At 34.9% G+C, this 16,964-nt stretch overlaps 2 protein-coding genes across 2 annotated transcripts; both read left to right on the forward strand.

Moving 5' to 3' along the window:
- The first annotated feature begins 1,508 nt into the window (after positions 1-1,508).
- LOC130654650 (myb-like protein X) lies at positions 1,509-7,928 on the forward strand. Its single transcript, XM_057457265.1, has 6 exons — positions 1,509-2,036; positions 4,565-4,865; positions 4,957-4,983; positions 5,135-5,265; positions 5,842-6,020; positions 6,625-7,928. Exons 1-6 carry the CDS (start codon positions 1,918-1,920, stop codon positions 7,395-7,397), a joined length of 1,530 nt encoding a protein of 509 aa, XP_057313248.1. The 5' UTR covers positions 1,509-1,917; the 3' UTR covers positions 7,398-7,928.
- A 2,396-nt stretch (positions 7,929-10,324) lies between these two features.
- LOC130654688 (zinc finger protein 431-like) lies at positions 10,325-16,964 on the forward strand. Its single transcript, XM_057457303.1, has 4 exons — positions 10,325-10,474; positions 13,491-13,598; positions 14,231-14,339; positions 14,565-16,964. Exons 1-4 carry the CDS (start codon positions 10,376-10,378, stop codon positions 16,613-16,615), a joined length of 2,367 nt encoding a protein of 788 aa, XP_057313286.1. The 5' UTR covers positions 10,325-10,375; the 3' UTR covers positions 16,616-16,964.

Here is a 16,964-nt window from a genome sequence, read left to right on the forward strand (position 1 = left end):
TGCCAAGGAGCAGTAGTTGAAATATGGCATGACAATTGCATTAACTAAAAGGATGCAATGGACAGGATACAATGGTTCTAATTTTAGAATATTTAATTAGTATTTTTCTATTTGTCATTAATGTGCTCTTCCCATTGCATTTTTTGATCAAATTTTACCCCAAGATATTTAACTTTTTCGCTCCTCTTCAAAGGAATAACCATATAGTTGATAGTTTTGTTCAACTTTTTTTAACTGGCTGTGGTTGCCGAAAAAGACCGTTTCAGTTTTGTCCGTATTAATAGTCATTTTGTTATTTTTCAGCAAGAGGTTGACGTGCGAAAGTTCTAACTCGAACTGGGAGACAAGGGTATCCAAGTTTTTATGGGATGAAATAATTATTGTATCATCTGCATATAGATGGTGGTAGTTTGAATTGATGTCATCAATATACAAAAGAAAGAGCAGGGGTCCCAACATAGATCACTGTGGCATCCCAAAAGCATCTTCATGAAGCAGATCTGATCATGTGTCGTTTACAAAAGTCAGCTGCATTGGGCCCGTTAAGTAAGACTCGAACCAGTGAAAGGCAGCATCTCTGATGCCAAAACACCATAGTTTTTTTAACAAAATTTTATGATCAACAGTGTCAAAAGCTTTTTTAAGGTCAATGAGCACAGCACAAACAAGTTTTGATGGTCAAGCTCAGTAAGAATAAAATCAGAGACATCGACTATTGCAGTTTCTGTGGAAAAGAGTTTTCGAAATCCGCACTTTCTGTCATTCAGGAAGTTGTGCTCAGAAATAAAATGAGCTTATGCTCTAACTTTTCAAAAAATTTTCATGGGAATTGGCAAAATGGAGATAGGCTGATAATTAGTAGGATCTGTTTTATTGCCACTTTTAAAATAGGCGAGACCCTTTTAGTATTCCAACATTTAGGTACATAACCAGTAAATAAAGATTTGTTGAAAAGACTTGATAAATAAATAGTGAAAACTGACGAACCTGCTTTTAGCAGTCTTGGACCAATTCCACCCAAGCCTGTAGTTTTAAGAAGGTTTTAGTGAACTAATTATTTTTTCGACACTTTTGGTCTCAATACGAACCCACCAAAAACCGTGTCCGCTAACAGGTGGATTAACATTAGTAGTGTCAGAAGAAAATTTATAGGCTAGTTTGGCAGCAACACTGACAAAAAATGAATTGAATGTGTTGGAAATTTCTTTTGAGTGAGAAGTTTCTGTACCATCGTTTTGGACTACTAGTTTTAATAATAATAATAATAATAATAATAGTAATAATAATAATAATAATAAAAATTAATATTTTTAGTGGCAAGCCCAGAAAAATCGCTTTGCTTTTAAACAACAATTACAATTCTTTTACTGGGGGCCACTGAAGATTTGTAAATATCATTATATATATTGTGGGCATAATAATTTTTAAACAGATAGGTTAAAAATAGTTTATTGTTTATTAGCAATAAAAACATAGAATAAAAAACTATTATTAAAATTAGAATATATTTAAATGTATATACCTTTGAAAACAGATCAGAAGACTCAGGTTCACTTTGCAGAACATTTGTTTCAAAAGGTTTTAAAGTATACTGTTTGCTCTAATAAGATGTATAGATGTATATTTAACCCGGTAATAAGGATGGTATAATCTAGGTCTTCTCAAGCACTTATCAAATTGTGCTAACATGGTCAATTGTATTTCAAATTTTGCATCTGCTATCAATAGCACACCTTAAACAATTTTTGTGTGTATGTATATGTAAGAGCTATTGCATGCCTTTCCAGTAAAAGTCCACATGTCACTAGTATGAGTAAGTTACATGTTACAATAGTGTGTTATGAATTTTAAATACCTATTCTGTGTTGCTTTCTCCCTTTGGAAGAGATAATTATAATAATATTTATTATTTAATTTATGTTTTTAGTCAAATTATACAAGTGGTGCAAGTTAAATTCCATTGTATTGCAGCAAATGTATCAACTGCGAAGAATTGGCCTACCTGCTTCAGTGGAAGGAGTCCAAAACGAGTTCAAGTAAGCTTAGTCTATACTTACAATTAAAAGTTTTTTAAGTATACTTCCTGTTCTGGACCACTCATTAACCATTTAATTGTCTTGGTTCTTCAGTAGAAACACACATTATTAGAGAATATATTGCATTATGAAACATTTGTAGCATCAACATCATTCACATGGAATGCAATTTGTAAATTTGAAGTAAGGCAGAACAGATATCCTGTGCGCCGATAATCATAAGATAATCAAACCAAAATGCTTGCCCAAGGAATAGAGGGTAATTACCAAAGAGTATGTATATATGTTTTGGTTGCCCCTAACAATAGTAAGTCCTTCTGGATCAAATTATGAGTGGTTTCCAAGACATGACCCAATCCTCTTTATGCATGACTTACATTCTCATTTCCTTTATTCCTGAGGTACATCTACTAATTTATTTACTTATCTATCACTAATTATTTAATTTATAATTAATTACTAATTAATAATATATTCTCCTGCATGAAGGATGTTTATTTCTCTTTTAATCATCAAGGTACATAATAATAATATCAGGATTCATATAAAAGGCTGTGCTTCATGGTAATGATAATAAGTCATAATAATATCAAGTAATAATCAAATACACAAGCCTGACACACGCATCTGTCCAAATTTTTTGAATGACGTAGAAAGCCCGACATCCCCAAATTAGTGTGGGAGGTCATAACTCTCATTGAGAATAAAGGCTTTTCTGGGTAATCAAAATATATACAGAGGTTGGCCTCGTTAGAGCTATCATCTAAAGTCTTTGCGGCGAAAAGTTTTATAAGTCTCTCCTTTACCATATTCTTCACAAAACTATGCTTCTAACACGAACAAACTTGAAATCAAATGTTTAATATATATGCAGTCCCTTAAATTTTTGAAATCTCAATCCCATTGCCACTATGGATGTTTGCCAACATAATAGTACTCCCAAAAAATAGAAAGCCTGAACATGGGAAAATCACAAAGGAAGGGATTGCAAAATTCAGTCTAGCAGCAGTATTGTAAACTTGCCTATAGCTTTTAGGGTTTTAGAATTGTACAATAAACAAATTGCCCACTGTGCAACAGATTAAAGCAATGTCGGTCTGTGAAAATTTAGAGGCTAAGGTTAGGTTATGTTTCCTGATGCTAGGAAAATTCATAGGATTTCTATGCTTACAGAGCCTATATGAGAAAAACCCTTAAGAAACACATTAGGACTGATATTAACACAAAATTGGTGACAAACTTTCATTCTAGCAGTTAGAAAAAAGCAAATTTAAAAGCAAGCATGATCAAATTTTTAATATGCATCCCTTATACTATTGAGGAAACACCTTTCTCACCAACATGGATGTTTGCCAATAGAGGTAGAAGTGCTAAAATCGAAATGACCGACGATTTATATCCCCCCTCCCGCAATCACTGCATTAGGGACTACTAAGTATCTACACTCCTATCCTTATCCTCCTTATCTACACACAGTTTGATTAACATAATTTAAAACAAATTTGTAACAAGGGCAGAACAAAATTTGTGTTTACTATTCTTATGCCAAATTTTTGAGAATGATCAAATGTGTAATGCAAGCATGATCAAATGTTTAATATGCATTCCTTTCCTTTTAAACAAACCCTTCCTAGCCAATATGAATGTTTGCTAATGTAAAAAGAATTACTGAAAAGTGGAAAGTCAGACTATATTAAAACTCCCACTCATTCTGCATCAAGGACCCTACAAAAGTAATAATTTCTTAATTTCCAAACACTTAAATGGGGGACGATTGCAGACAAAATTAGTATCTGCGGAGCTGTAGTCTCCCACAACCTTATTTCTTTATGGACCAAAAATGGACTGAATCATGTGCCTGTATTTATTGACTTTTTTCATTAAGCGACCCAAAGCAAGACAATACTCAAAGAAGATATCATCCAACATGGCTACCTTATTGGTTTACTGGTCTAGTACAGTACCTCATTCTCAAACCTTATTTGAGATACTTTACTAGACCAGAGCCAGAGTGGTGCCTATCATTCTACAGGACAGCTAGAAGGTGTACTAAAGCCACCACAATTAACATGAACTAAATATTTATTTAGCTCTATGAAAAACATTTTCACAGAAACAACAAGGAGAGAAAAATCGTTAATATAGCAACTACACATATTTAAAGGCAGAACTATTTGATGTTGGATTCCTTTTACAATTACTTTTTAGATGATTCCTTGCTATTCTATTTTTTGTCTTGTTAGTGTAAATATATGTTTGAAGTGCAAATAAAACCCTTAGGGTCAACTATGAAAAGCTAATTATTTTTTACTATAGTTTTCAGGAATGCTAATGATTTTGCAGACATTTCTTCAGCTTTTTATATTCTTCAATGTTAATTTTATTTATTTATTTTTATTTTTTGTTGTTGTCCAGTGATTAAATTTGTATTTCATCACTTACAATATAAGCAAACTTTCTAATATAGATGGCTTAATATGTATTTAAAACCACATATATACCTCAAATCTCTATTATTATTTTTCTAGAATTAACAGCGATGCAACTCTTGTTGGACGTGGAAGCTCAGTTGACATATTTTTAGATTCAAATATAAGAAAAGGACTTATTTCAAGAGCACACGCCCAAATCATTAGGAAAACTGTCAATGACGAGGATATTTATGAAATATTTGATACCAGTTTGAATGGGACTTATGTTAATGATTTCAGAATTAAAGGCTCTCAGATTTTGAAAGAAGGGGACATTGTTGCATTTGGACATCTCAGAGGATTTGTTATTAAACAAGGTGAAAGAGCTCCCCAAAGGGAAACAGAATTTTTATTTAAAGTAATGTTTTCTGATTTAGTTTTATCTTTTGAATGTTATAGTTAATGTCTGTCATTCTTGGATATGATTAAGTAATTACTGTTCTTTTTAGTTCGAAAAATTTATTAAAGATGAAGTGGTAATTATTTAAATTTCTAATACCTCCACCCTACTCTCTGCAAGGGTACCCACCTACCATGCATTTCATGCTTACAAGTTACAAATATCAACAGAAGATGTCTCCCCATATTTTCCATTTTGAATTGCTCTAACCTTGTTTCTCCCCTCAGGTTGACCTAACAGAAAGAAATTTATTACATCCACCAGACACAAAATCCTCCGTATTCATGTCACCAAGATCACCAAATGCTCCTGATGCAATCTTGCTACCTGGACTTACATCAACCTTTCCAGCTGCAAGGTAAGAATATATTATAAAAATTGCATTCCAGCCTAATTTTAACCATATTTGGTATGGAGGGTTATACAGTTCCAAACTTAAATTTTAAGATCTTCTATATTACTCAGTATATTGTTATGAAACTTTGAGTACAAAATTTCGCGGGTATATTATTTTGTGGATGATCAAAATGGTAAATTTTGCTTGTATTTAATTTCACGGATCGGGATTCATGAGAATTTCCGCATGTATTTAATTTCGCGGATGAGGTTTTGAATTATGCTTTTTTATTTTCTTCTTATTTTTAACTTTTGAATAACGGATGACATAAACGGAAAAATATAAGGAACTCAATATTTTTGAAGTTTTATCTATTCATTCCATCACTTAATCTTACATGCAAAAGCATTTCTGCAAAAATCAACTTTGTCTCCTACATCTCCCTATTCAGATTTTCTTCACAAAACTCCTATAGAAAAGTGTGAGAAAAAAATTTCCGTGTATTTAATTTAGCGGATGATGTTTTTGAATAATTTTCATTGATGGTTATGCTATAGCGGTAAGGCTTTAACATTAAATTGCATAATCTAATTATAGTGATTCAAGGAAAAGAAAATGGACATGTACAGAGACTACTGTACATCAAAATCATGCTTCCGACATAAAAGAACTTATATCGAATGTCACTCAAAAAATTAACGCAAATACGGATGATGAAAATCACGAGGATTCTTTCAATCTTGATTTCGACTGCGATGTTGTTTCTGCGAAAGAAGGTACTGAAGATTAGCTTGTGCCTGATGTAAGACCCTTGTTGAAGGTGGAAAGGATTCATCTTTTAACTGTTTTCTTTCAGCATATTAGTTTTTCGTAAGGAAAAATAGACTTGAGTAGACTGCACGAAACTATAGTGGGCTTTCGAGTACTCGCTCTTTCTTACTTCTTTCAAACATTGTTCTGATACCAGTGCGGGGTTGACATGCCTCCCTAAAGTTCCTTAATTTTAAAAAGTCACTCAAATCGCCTCTTCAAATTTTCTTAATTTGAATTGTAAACCTGTTGCATGTTTTTATTTCCAGAATGCATGAAAATGCTTAATTTTTGCAGCAATAATTTGTTTTTATGAAATTGTTCTTTAATCTCTCCAACTTATTTGAATGAAAACACTGTAACCTCAAGAAAGGTTAAAAACCTTTGCCTAAAATCTCCCCAAATTTGACTATAAAAAACTGGCAACCCTGCAGTTTGAGCGCCAAATATCGAGAGTTGTCTAAAGTATAAATGCTACCAAGTTTTTACATTCTTATACAGACCATAAAACGAAACGAAAAAGCTGTATGTAAAAAAGCAATCTTACGAAATTTTACTCATCTTTTTTAGTTCCGCCTACTGATGTAATTCTATCGTCTACGAAACCTGTCCATCCAAGAGATAAACATCTCTCAAATACTTTGTCATACGCAAATTCACCTTCTTCGTTCGCTTCTTCGGATAGTGACATCAAACATGACACTTCACTTAATGTCAAACACGTAGAGATAAGTGACGATAGTACTGAAAATGAAGAAGAAAACGAAGAAATAGATAAAGAACAACAAGAAGAAATTTGTATAATAGAAGAAAAAAGTACAAAAGTGAATGTAAATAAAACTAATAACACTAACAGGAAAAAACAAAATAAACCAAAAAAGAAAACAGTAACATCAAAACTTCGTGAAGTATTACAAACCCTAAATAAAAACAAGAAACCACGACGACAAATCGAAGAAGAAACTGATAGCGATTCCTTTGACAGTGAAAGCACTCTTAGTAGCGAGGAACTCGTAGAAACGTGTAGCGATAGCGAGAAAAGCGAAGAAATCACCGACCATTCTTCGGACAGCGAATTCTTACCGAACGCAGAAGCAGTGTATGGTCGTACACGAACACGGCATGTAAAATCACCAAAGAAACTACACGTCGTTTCAACGAGAAAGCAAACATACACACACGACGAGTGTGCTGCGTGGGACTGTAAACGACCGTCAGGTGCTATTAAAAAAATAACTTGGGTACAATGTGACGATTGTGATGCTTGGTACCATCTGACTTGTTCCGGACTTAAAACGAAGGACGCGACAAGAGAAGATACCTATTTTCACTGTGGGTGTTAGTTATGGTCCCTTGCAGGTGTTAGTTCTACTAGGGGTACTGTTTTTTTTCCATTTTTCATTTCATGTTCTTTGACTAGCTTTAATTATTCCAAAAACTCGTAAAAATAATTTTATTGGGATAATATAATTGACGAGAACCGTTTCACGCAATAAACAAAGAGTAATCACATATTTTAAATTTCCTAACTTATTTTATATGTTCTTTTTCTTTTTTCTAGTTTATTTTAGAACTTTCATTTGTTATGTTATGCATACATGTTTTTTTGTGGGGGAGAAACAAAGAAACGTTTTGTTTTTTTATAGTTTTTTAACTTTGTTCTATGGCATGCGCTGGTACTACGGCGTCTTGGTTACTCAGCCGAATATTGACCAAAATTATTTTGATAATTCTATTTCGCACAGTATTCCTGAAAAAATCCTGTTTAAGCCTTTTTAAAGCATTCATGCAAAAAGAAACTACATGTGTATATTTCTTAAGCTTTAAATCTCTTTCTTAGACCCAATATATAAGCCGTTAGATATGATATTAGAGTTTTCAAAAATCAAAGGTAGGTGGTTGGAAAAGGTGGGATGTTCGAGAAAATCATGAAAACCTAGGGTCACCTGAAAAACGTAAAATCACATTCTAATTTTACTCTGGCTTGCAGGGCTCCACGAGTCCCCCTATACATTTCTGAAATGGGAAGATCTACAGACATAAAATGCTGTTTGCACAATAAGAATTGACCAAAAATGACGTCATTAATTTTTTGCTGACGTAATCAATTTGGAAACACTTGATTTTTTACCTGATATTTTCCTCATCCCTTCGGGTCGTTTGAGGACAAATGTGTGAGTAAAGACAATCAGAAGTAACAGGATTGGTACCGCAATCGTATTATTTACATCAGAAATGATTACAAACAAAATTCAAAATATGTCTAATTCGACGCTGAATTTTTTTCCGTTGCTAAAACAACCATACGATATTTCAAAAGGTATGTAAGTGATTTTAAAAGAATCTGGAAGCAAGTGGAGTTGGGCGATGGTCCGAAATCCCGAATGACTCGTGTTAATCATGTATATTAGGCGTTTGTTACTTTAGCATTTCTGTGTTCTTGGTAACGAGGATGGAGATTTGTTTTCCTAAAGATAAACGTATATTATTATCCAGTTTCCTATACTTTTTTCAACCTCGTCCCCAGAGCAGGACTTGATGGGCTTTTGTATCTCTTTATTAATAGCCGTATTTTGTCTGTCTGTCTGCGAGAGCCGCGTCCCGTAACGGAAACACGAAATTTTAAATATGCGCACGAATATCAAATGCGATGTATTTTTATCCACTTTGTTGCGACGGGTAAATTTAAAAGACGAGCGAACGCCACGGGCGACCCCATGGATTTTTCCACGGGTTATTGACTAGTCTATATTATAATACCCGTATAAGTCTGTCTGTCTGTCCCGCAAAATGGTAGCCTAGCTGCGCAATAGCGAGAAGCACGTAATGCGGTGTAAAAAGGACGGGCGAACCCGTGGATTTTCCACGGGCTAACGACTAGTGTATGTATATATTTCGTCAGAATATTTTTTTTTGTACATGCTTGTTCGCGTTTACAATAAATTAATGACTGGACCAAGTAGAAGACATATTTTGTCTTATCATCAAGCCCCATCTAGTTGAGATAGGTTAAAGAGAGGAGGAAAATTAACGTAAAGAAAAAATATTTACAATACCTCTAGAGTTGTAAAAAATTACAAAAATGTGGTACTAAACCTACAATCTCTTGCAACTGAGATGTACAAAATAAAAAACGACATGGCTCCAGAAATAATGCAAGATATTTTTCCTGTTTATAATCCAAAATACAATCTAAGAAATAATCGAGAATTTACTGGCCGTAATGCTAAATCAGTTTACTATGGTACAGAAACTTTATCCTTCATCGGTTACAAAATCTGGCAACAAATTCCGGTAAGAATCAAAGAAATGTCATCCTTGCAATCCCAAATTAAAAAGTGGGCACCAAACTGCTCCTGCAGACTATGTAAAAAATACATCCCACAAATTGGTTTTATATGACTCGCGGATGTACTCTCGCTAATTTCATATTTGCTTATACACTCACTTAATTTATACAACCACAAACGTTTAAAAAATTGTATATATCTAAAAATATTTTATGCCTTATATTTATACTGTATATTTTAAAATCTTTCTTTTCAAGTTGACATTAACTAGCTTTTATTAGCTATATATGTATTTATACTTAGTCAACTATAAATAAATGAATAATAATAATAATAATATAATAATAAAAATATCGCGAATAGTCTAATAGTTCTATGAGGTAAACATTAGTAGTAGCTACATTCGAGGTTTTTTTATATTGAACGACCTGAACAAGGTTGTATTTTCTTTATTCCGTACTTACGTATAATGTAAGAAATGATGAATAAGCCCGTTTTCGTTTCAGAGCTCTTTTTTTAAATAAACCTCGAATGTAGTACTACTACTAATGTTTACCTCATAGAACTATGAAACGAGAACTGTATAGATTTCTTTGAAGTTTGCTTAAGAATTAAAACTAAATCTCATAGTTGTTAAAATTACAAAAAGTTTCTCAGTACAGTACTAAAAATTTTTTATAGCAAATATACAACCTGTCATAATAACCAATTGAAATTGCTCATCTGCGGCATCTTTTAAAAACGAGGCATGGAATGTAGTAGTATACCGGAAAATAGGGTTTTGGATTGCGATGAGCTTCTTTCATTTAAAATAGCAAACACTTAAACCTTCTTCCTAGGGCTCTTTACCGCCCTCTGACAATCCCGGACGGCGAGTCTTGCAACAATGTTTCTACTACCAGTTTTCTGAGATGAGAATTTCAAAAATTAAATAAACGGGCGTATTAAACGCCCCGGGCGTATGCCAGAAATGATTTTTCCAGTTTTTTCAAAAATCGAGGGAGGAGAGTTCTCAAAAACATTGTTTGAAAATGGCGGCGGAAAAAAATAGCGACCTGCCACTGATTGATAAAACTAATGAAAAGTCAACTATGGAAGTGGTAGAAATAACTGATTGTGTATATGATGAGGTACTATGTGACTTACAGCTGTTCTATGTTACTATACTTTTTGACTGAGACCAATAAAAAGGTTGCTCAAATTTGCTTGATAGCTAGATGTTTGGTCTTTAAAACTTTGAAGCTAGGAGAGCAAGCTAAGCTATATATAACTAGCTAGCTAGCAATAGATAGCTACCAGGCTAGATAGATTTTCCGAAGCATTATATTTCTCTTCATTTAATTTCAATTTTTTTTTAGAAGTTTGAGATAGCTAGGTAGCTAGCTAGCTATACTACGATAAGGCTCACTTCTCTTCTAAAAAAAAACACTTCTCTTCTTAGTCAAAACACTTCTCTTCTGTATAACAACACTTCTCTTCTGTATAAGAAACTTCTCTACTACTTTGACACCCAAAGTTCTCTTCCGCTCGAAACACTTCTCTTCCAAGTGCGAAACACTTCTCTTCCTAGTGCGAAACACTTCTCTTCCATAAGCTCCAAAATTTCCCAGACTGAATCTGGTCCTTAATATATGAATTTATCCAGATCTTGTTTATGAATAAATGGCACACCACGGGTTCTGCGCATAGGAAATTTTGTACCCAGTAAAGTGTACCCATAAATTCTTACGGGGGCAAATTCTTACGGGGGCATATTAACGTTTCTACAAAATTAGATTTTTCGCCGGAAAAACTTTGCGAAATTTCAAGCTATATTCTTATACAGTCCCAGAAGCGTAATACGAGATTGCTTTTTTTATCTAGTTTTCACTAACTTTGAACTTTTATAATTGCAATTCGGCGAAACTAGAACTTTTCGCGGCTTACAATTGACCCTACTTTATCCGGGAATAAACATTGATTGTGATGTCTGTTAGGAACAAAACTTGTGGTTTACAAAAACCAAGATATTTTTTTGCAGCAATAAACATTGTGATGTTTGTTGGGAAAAGAACTCGTGGTTTTCAAAAAACAAGATATATATATATTTCTAAAATCCAAGCATTTTACATTGTTACAGGTGTTGTATCAGCAAATTCAATAAATTCAGACTCATTATCATGATCTGGTACAGATAGTTGGCTAAATTCTTCTAGCTCATTAAGATCTAAAGTTTTTTTAAAAGACTCGCAACCATATAATTCTCGAACAATGTACAATGTATCAGGCCTTCCACGGGGAGCAGTAGCACCTTTGCTTGGTGCTAACAGATGTTGATTCCAACAAATCGCAAATTCATTAAGGTTCTTTCTGATCAAATCCATAAAGCAGTAGCGTACATATTCAGCAATGAGTGCATCACCAGCATCTAAAAATCCTAAGTCTGCAAATTCTCTAAAAAATAACCTCCACCAACTTGGTCTGTCTTTTGAAAGTTGTGACCAAAAAGATTCGATTCTTTGATTAGCTGTTGATGTACTAGCAGAGTCCTGTCAATTGAGGTAAAAGGTAGGTTGTATGAGGCCTGTGTAAGAAGTGTTATGTTGTACGGTAGTGAGACATGGGCAGTGAAGCAGGAAGATCTTGACCGTTTAGAAAGGAATGATATGAGAATGGTTAGGTGGATGTGTAACGCCAGTCTGAGAGACAGAAAGTGTTCAGATGAGCTAAGAAGCAGGCTAAGTCTCCGTAGAATTAAAGATGTTATCCAGATAAGAAGATTGAACTGGCTGGGGCACTTGGAAAGAATGGAGAAGGATAATTGGGTAAGAAAGTGTAGAGACTTGATAGTTCCTGGGGCAAAGCCCAGAGGCAGACCGAGAAAGACTTGGCAGGAGGTTATAAGGACAGACTTGATACAGAGGAAGTTGAGTTTAGATCTAACACGGTCTAGATCAGATTGGAAGAGGGTCATTAATATACCCCGTCCAACCCATGCTAGCATGGAAAACGGACGTTAAGCCGAGAATGATGTACCAACAATAAAACTGCCAGTGCCAGCATATTCGTCATTATGCTGAGATCTTAATGCAATCTCAACAGCTTCCAAAATACAGTTTTCAGTACCATCATCAGACCTTATTCTTGTTGAAAAAATATGTCACATGGCGAGGGGACTGGTCCTGTGTAATAAACCTCACAAAAGGTTAAAATTATGGACCAATGATGTAAAATTGCAGACCAGATTTTAGAATTCAAGTTGTAAAGAGCCACATGCAGAGAAGTGTTAAGTGTAGAAGAGAAGTGTCAAAATACTGAAGAGAAGTGTCAAAATACAAAAGAGAAGTGTTTTGTTATATAGAAGGGAAGTGTTTTTGATTTGGAAGAGAAGTGAGCCATAGGGGCCATCATACTATACATAAAAACAACACTGGATGGCTATGACATGATCTCCTGAGCCTTGGCGGGTATCACAAGTGGATGGTTCGAATTAAAAATACAAAGTCATCAAAAGTTTGCCGACTCTGTCGTAGAGAATAACACCTCCTTGCCATTGTCTGGGAGCAATGTAGCTAGGCCACTTGCCATTTGATCTCTTGATAATGGTTATTTTGTTGCAGCAACTCTTATAGAAATAAGGGAAACAAAGAATTGATGAAGAAATGGGATTGGCAATTTTAACATACCTTTTGAAGAATGATTTAAAAAGACCACATTTGGATTTGCAAATTGCGAATAGTGACCTGCTAATTCGAACCCTGGTGTTAGTCATTTGAGTCCTAAATATAGGGAGGGTTGGTCGGTTGCCGAAAAAAAACTCAAATTTTTTTAAAATATTGTGTCTAACTATCCAGCCACAAATCAGGGTTTAATTTCTGTTGTATATATATTTTTACCTAGGGTATATCGGCTCCATTTATATATAGACCGAGGCCGCGGGAAGCTTTTGAGATAAGATCAAATATAACATTTCCTAATTTGTGAATTGTGCCAGCCATATTTACTGTGTAGTTAAAAAGCGTTATGGTCATTATTCTATACAAAAAATGAGTCTTAACAGTTCCAAACATTGCTTAGAATTTTTTCTAGGTATACCTATTTCTTAGTTATATCTCCCTGATAGTGTGCGCAGGCTAATCAAGCTTCATTAAATATCTTTTTTTGTAGGATGGTAAGAAGTTATATAAAGCCCGTTGTAATCTTTTCAATTGGCTTACAGAGGAAGAAGCTGCAGACTATCCTCTTTTACTAAAAAAGTATTGGACACTGAAAAAGGTAAACTTTACTTTCACCATTCTAGCACAGAAAGCATCCCCAACAATTATGGTCACTGCATTGTCCCCTCCACTTGTAAGACTAATTCTGAATATACAATAATTTTAGTTTATGTTGCAATATCAGGTAGGTATTGTTGTTAGCATCCAGTTTAAAATTTAACCATTAGACCCTCATCAGTTTTTCAAAGAACCCCAAATCTCCATTGTTATGCACTAGCGAACTTTCGATTTTAAGTCAGATTTCACTGGCTACCTTAAACCTTGGTGAAGCTGAAAATTGCTGAATGGGAATCTATTTTGACATCTTAAAGTTGAGTGCTCATGAGTTATAGCTAATATGCAGCATGTCAGTATTTCGGCCTTGCTGAGATGCTAATTGGCTTACTTTGGAGTATGAGGGTTATGAAAGCAGTAATTTATTTAATTGACATTGTGAATGTGCAATTATGAATAATGGAAGCCTTCCATTTTTATATGGTGGTCTTACAAAAAATGCATTATTTTAATACAATTTCATTGCCCACCTAAACAAATTTGATTCATACGAGCCTAAAGTGCAATAATTTCTGAGTATTGATAAAATTATTGAATAGTTCTGACCAGTGGTGGTTTTTATTATGTTATATTTAGAAGGAAGATGCGAAAAAAGAAGCCAGAAATCGAGCGAAGAAAGAGAAAAATGTAACAAAACAAAGTGATGACATTGCTAAAGAAGTTCCTGCTAGTGATGGAAAAATAGGTATTTATATAACTTAAAAAAATTGTTTTGCAGTAGTTTTATTTTACCACAGATTTTTTTCTTTTGTACCTACTTGCCTCTCTGTGACGCATGGTATGTCCTGTTGGTGCTGTTTTATATACACGCAAATATTTTCAACATTGATAGTAAATGACTTAAAAATAAGGAAGTCCTTCCCGTGATGGTAGAATAGCTCTAGCAAAAATACCTTTCCTGTTATTGTAGATCCATCTGTATTGGCTGAAAACAAAACTGGTAAGCGTCCGTATCCTAAGGAATGTGGAGAAAACAAAAAACAAGGGACAGTGGATGGGCCTAAAAGAAGTAAACGTTTAAAGGAGAACGACGAGAGACTGACGCGTTTTTATTGTAAACAATGCGACAAGTCGTTTCGTACAGAAGATATATATACTGCCCACACACTGGAACATGACCAAGATGGTGAAGTAGTAAATAAAAATAAAGAAGTCATATCAGACGAGATTTTTGACGTGGTATTCGTGGGGAAAAAGAAAGATTATAAATGTCGCGTTTGCCACCAAGTATACCGCGAAAAACGAGACGCCCTGGCGCATCAAAAAGTCCACGATGGTACTAATCCATGGTATTGCGAAGAATGCGATAAACATTTTTTACGAAAGTATAAATACAGTAGACACATACTGATGCATACTGGTACGAAAAATTACGAGTGTGACGCGTGCGGAAAGACATTCAACGGTCCCGATTATTTACAGCGTCACAAGATGACGTATTGCGTTGAGGGTCGTGGTCGTTTTAAATGCGATGTATGCGATGAGGGATTCAGCGAGAAAAGACTTCTTGAAGCACATATTTCTATTCATGATGGCTCCAATCCGTTTTATTGCGACGTTTGTGATAAATATTTCCTGAAGAAGACGCCGTTTGAAAACCATATGGCTCTACATGATGATTATAAACCGTATAAGTGCTCCACCTGCGACAAAAGATTTGTTGCGAGAGGTGATTTTAACAGACATGTAAAAAGTCATGACGATGACCTTTACTGCTGCAACACGTGCCAGGAAGTTTACACCCTGCACGAGGATCTGGAAATGCACTACCAAATGTCGGAGAGTTGTTTAGAGGTGATCTGCACGGAGTGTAACGTAGAGTTTCCCTGCGTGAGCGATCTTAGAAATCATCTGCAAAGCTATGCTATCAGTAGTTCGCCTGAAGATCCCAGTTTGGCTGTGTACATTTGTAATTTTTGTCAGCGTGGTTATCATGTGCATTCTTCATTCTTGGAGCATCGTCCTACACATGTATCTGAGAAAACGAAAAAATGCTCACATTGCGATGCAACTTTTAATACTAGGGAACGTTTAACAACGCATGTTAAGCTTGTTCATGGTGTGTCCACGACTTATCCTTGCGTTCAGTGTGGTAAAGTGTTTAACGAAAGTGTTCACCTGAAACGTCACACAAAGACTGTGCATAGTAAAGAAACAATATACAGGTGTTTACCATGTGAAAAGATATTTTATATGAGAACTGACCTCAACCGACATGTGTTAACCAAACAACACATAAAAACAGTGAAAGAAGAGACCTCAGTGAGTGGAAAATTTGAAAACCTAAGCAAACTACGATGCGCTATATGCGAGAAGGTTTTCCAAACATTAAACGAATTGAAACGACACGAATACCTCCATCAGCGTGTACAAGTAAAACCTAGTGAAGAGTTAGTCTTTAACGACTCTACCGCAGACCCAGTACAAAGCGCGTACTATCGAGACACTGTGTATACGATCGATGGAGAGCAGGTCATTTTAACCGATCAACAAGCTGAACTTGTGAATGCTAGATTGGATATAGATACAGATGGTAACTATGGAATTGTGTATGTTAATCCTTCCGACGCGCAAGATATAAAAGCTAGTACTAAAACTGTGTCGACTGCTTCTACTAAAAAAGAACATAACGATGGTATTGACTTAACAATTGAGCAAGGAACTATGGGCACAGATCAACAAAATTCTGTGGATAAGTCAACGTCTATAGTTATAAACGACGCTACTTCTGGTGAAGAGAAGATCTTGATTCATATACCTCTTTCCAATACGACAAACAGTGACGCGTCAGCTGCAACGATGGTGTCGGGAGAAAACAATGTCGCCGTGTCGACTGATCAGTGCAATGAAGAAACGTTTTTAGCAATCAGTGAAATGGTTCAGCAGGGAAGGCTTGATGTTTCTAGTTTGCAGGTGGTACAAACTGATTTAAATGTATCCCCTACAGAAGAGACAGTCTAGAATATTTGTGGTGTTTGAATTTTTTTGGGGTGTAATAACAAGGAAATAATACGTTGAGGTTAGCACTCCTCCAGTGTTTAACTGCATTATTGTGTTCGAAATCCACTTTTTTTTAATCAAAAAGAAACTATAAACGCGAATTTAAACCTGTTTGCTTTTAAGATTTCGTAAGAACTCTCGGGTAATAACAAACCTCGCGCCAGCCTATATTGACAAATAAAGTTCTGACGTTTTTAGTTGCGTGTTTTTATTAGAACAGTGGACACCACCAGAATGATTTATCTGTTATGCTGGTCCCTTGTAAGGTACTATGTTGGTAATTTTTTGCAAGAACTCTAAGCTTCCGTTA

The sequence above is a fragment of the Hydractinia symbiolongicarpus genome, chromosome 8 (genome assembly GCF_029227915.1).
Source record: "Hydractinia symbiolongicarpus strain clone_291-10 chromosome 8, HSymV2.1, whole genome shotgun sequence".
In the NCBI taxonomy this organism is placed as follows: domain Eukaryota; kingdom Metazoa; phylum Cnidaria; class Hydrozoa; order Anthoathecata; family Hydractiniidae; genus Hydractinia; species Hydractinia symbiolongicarpus.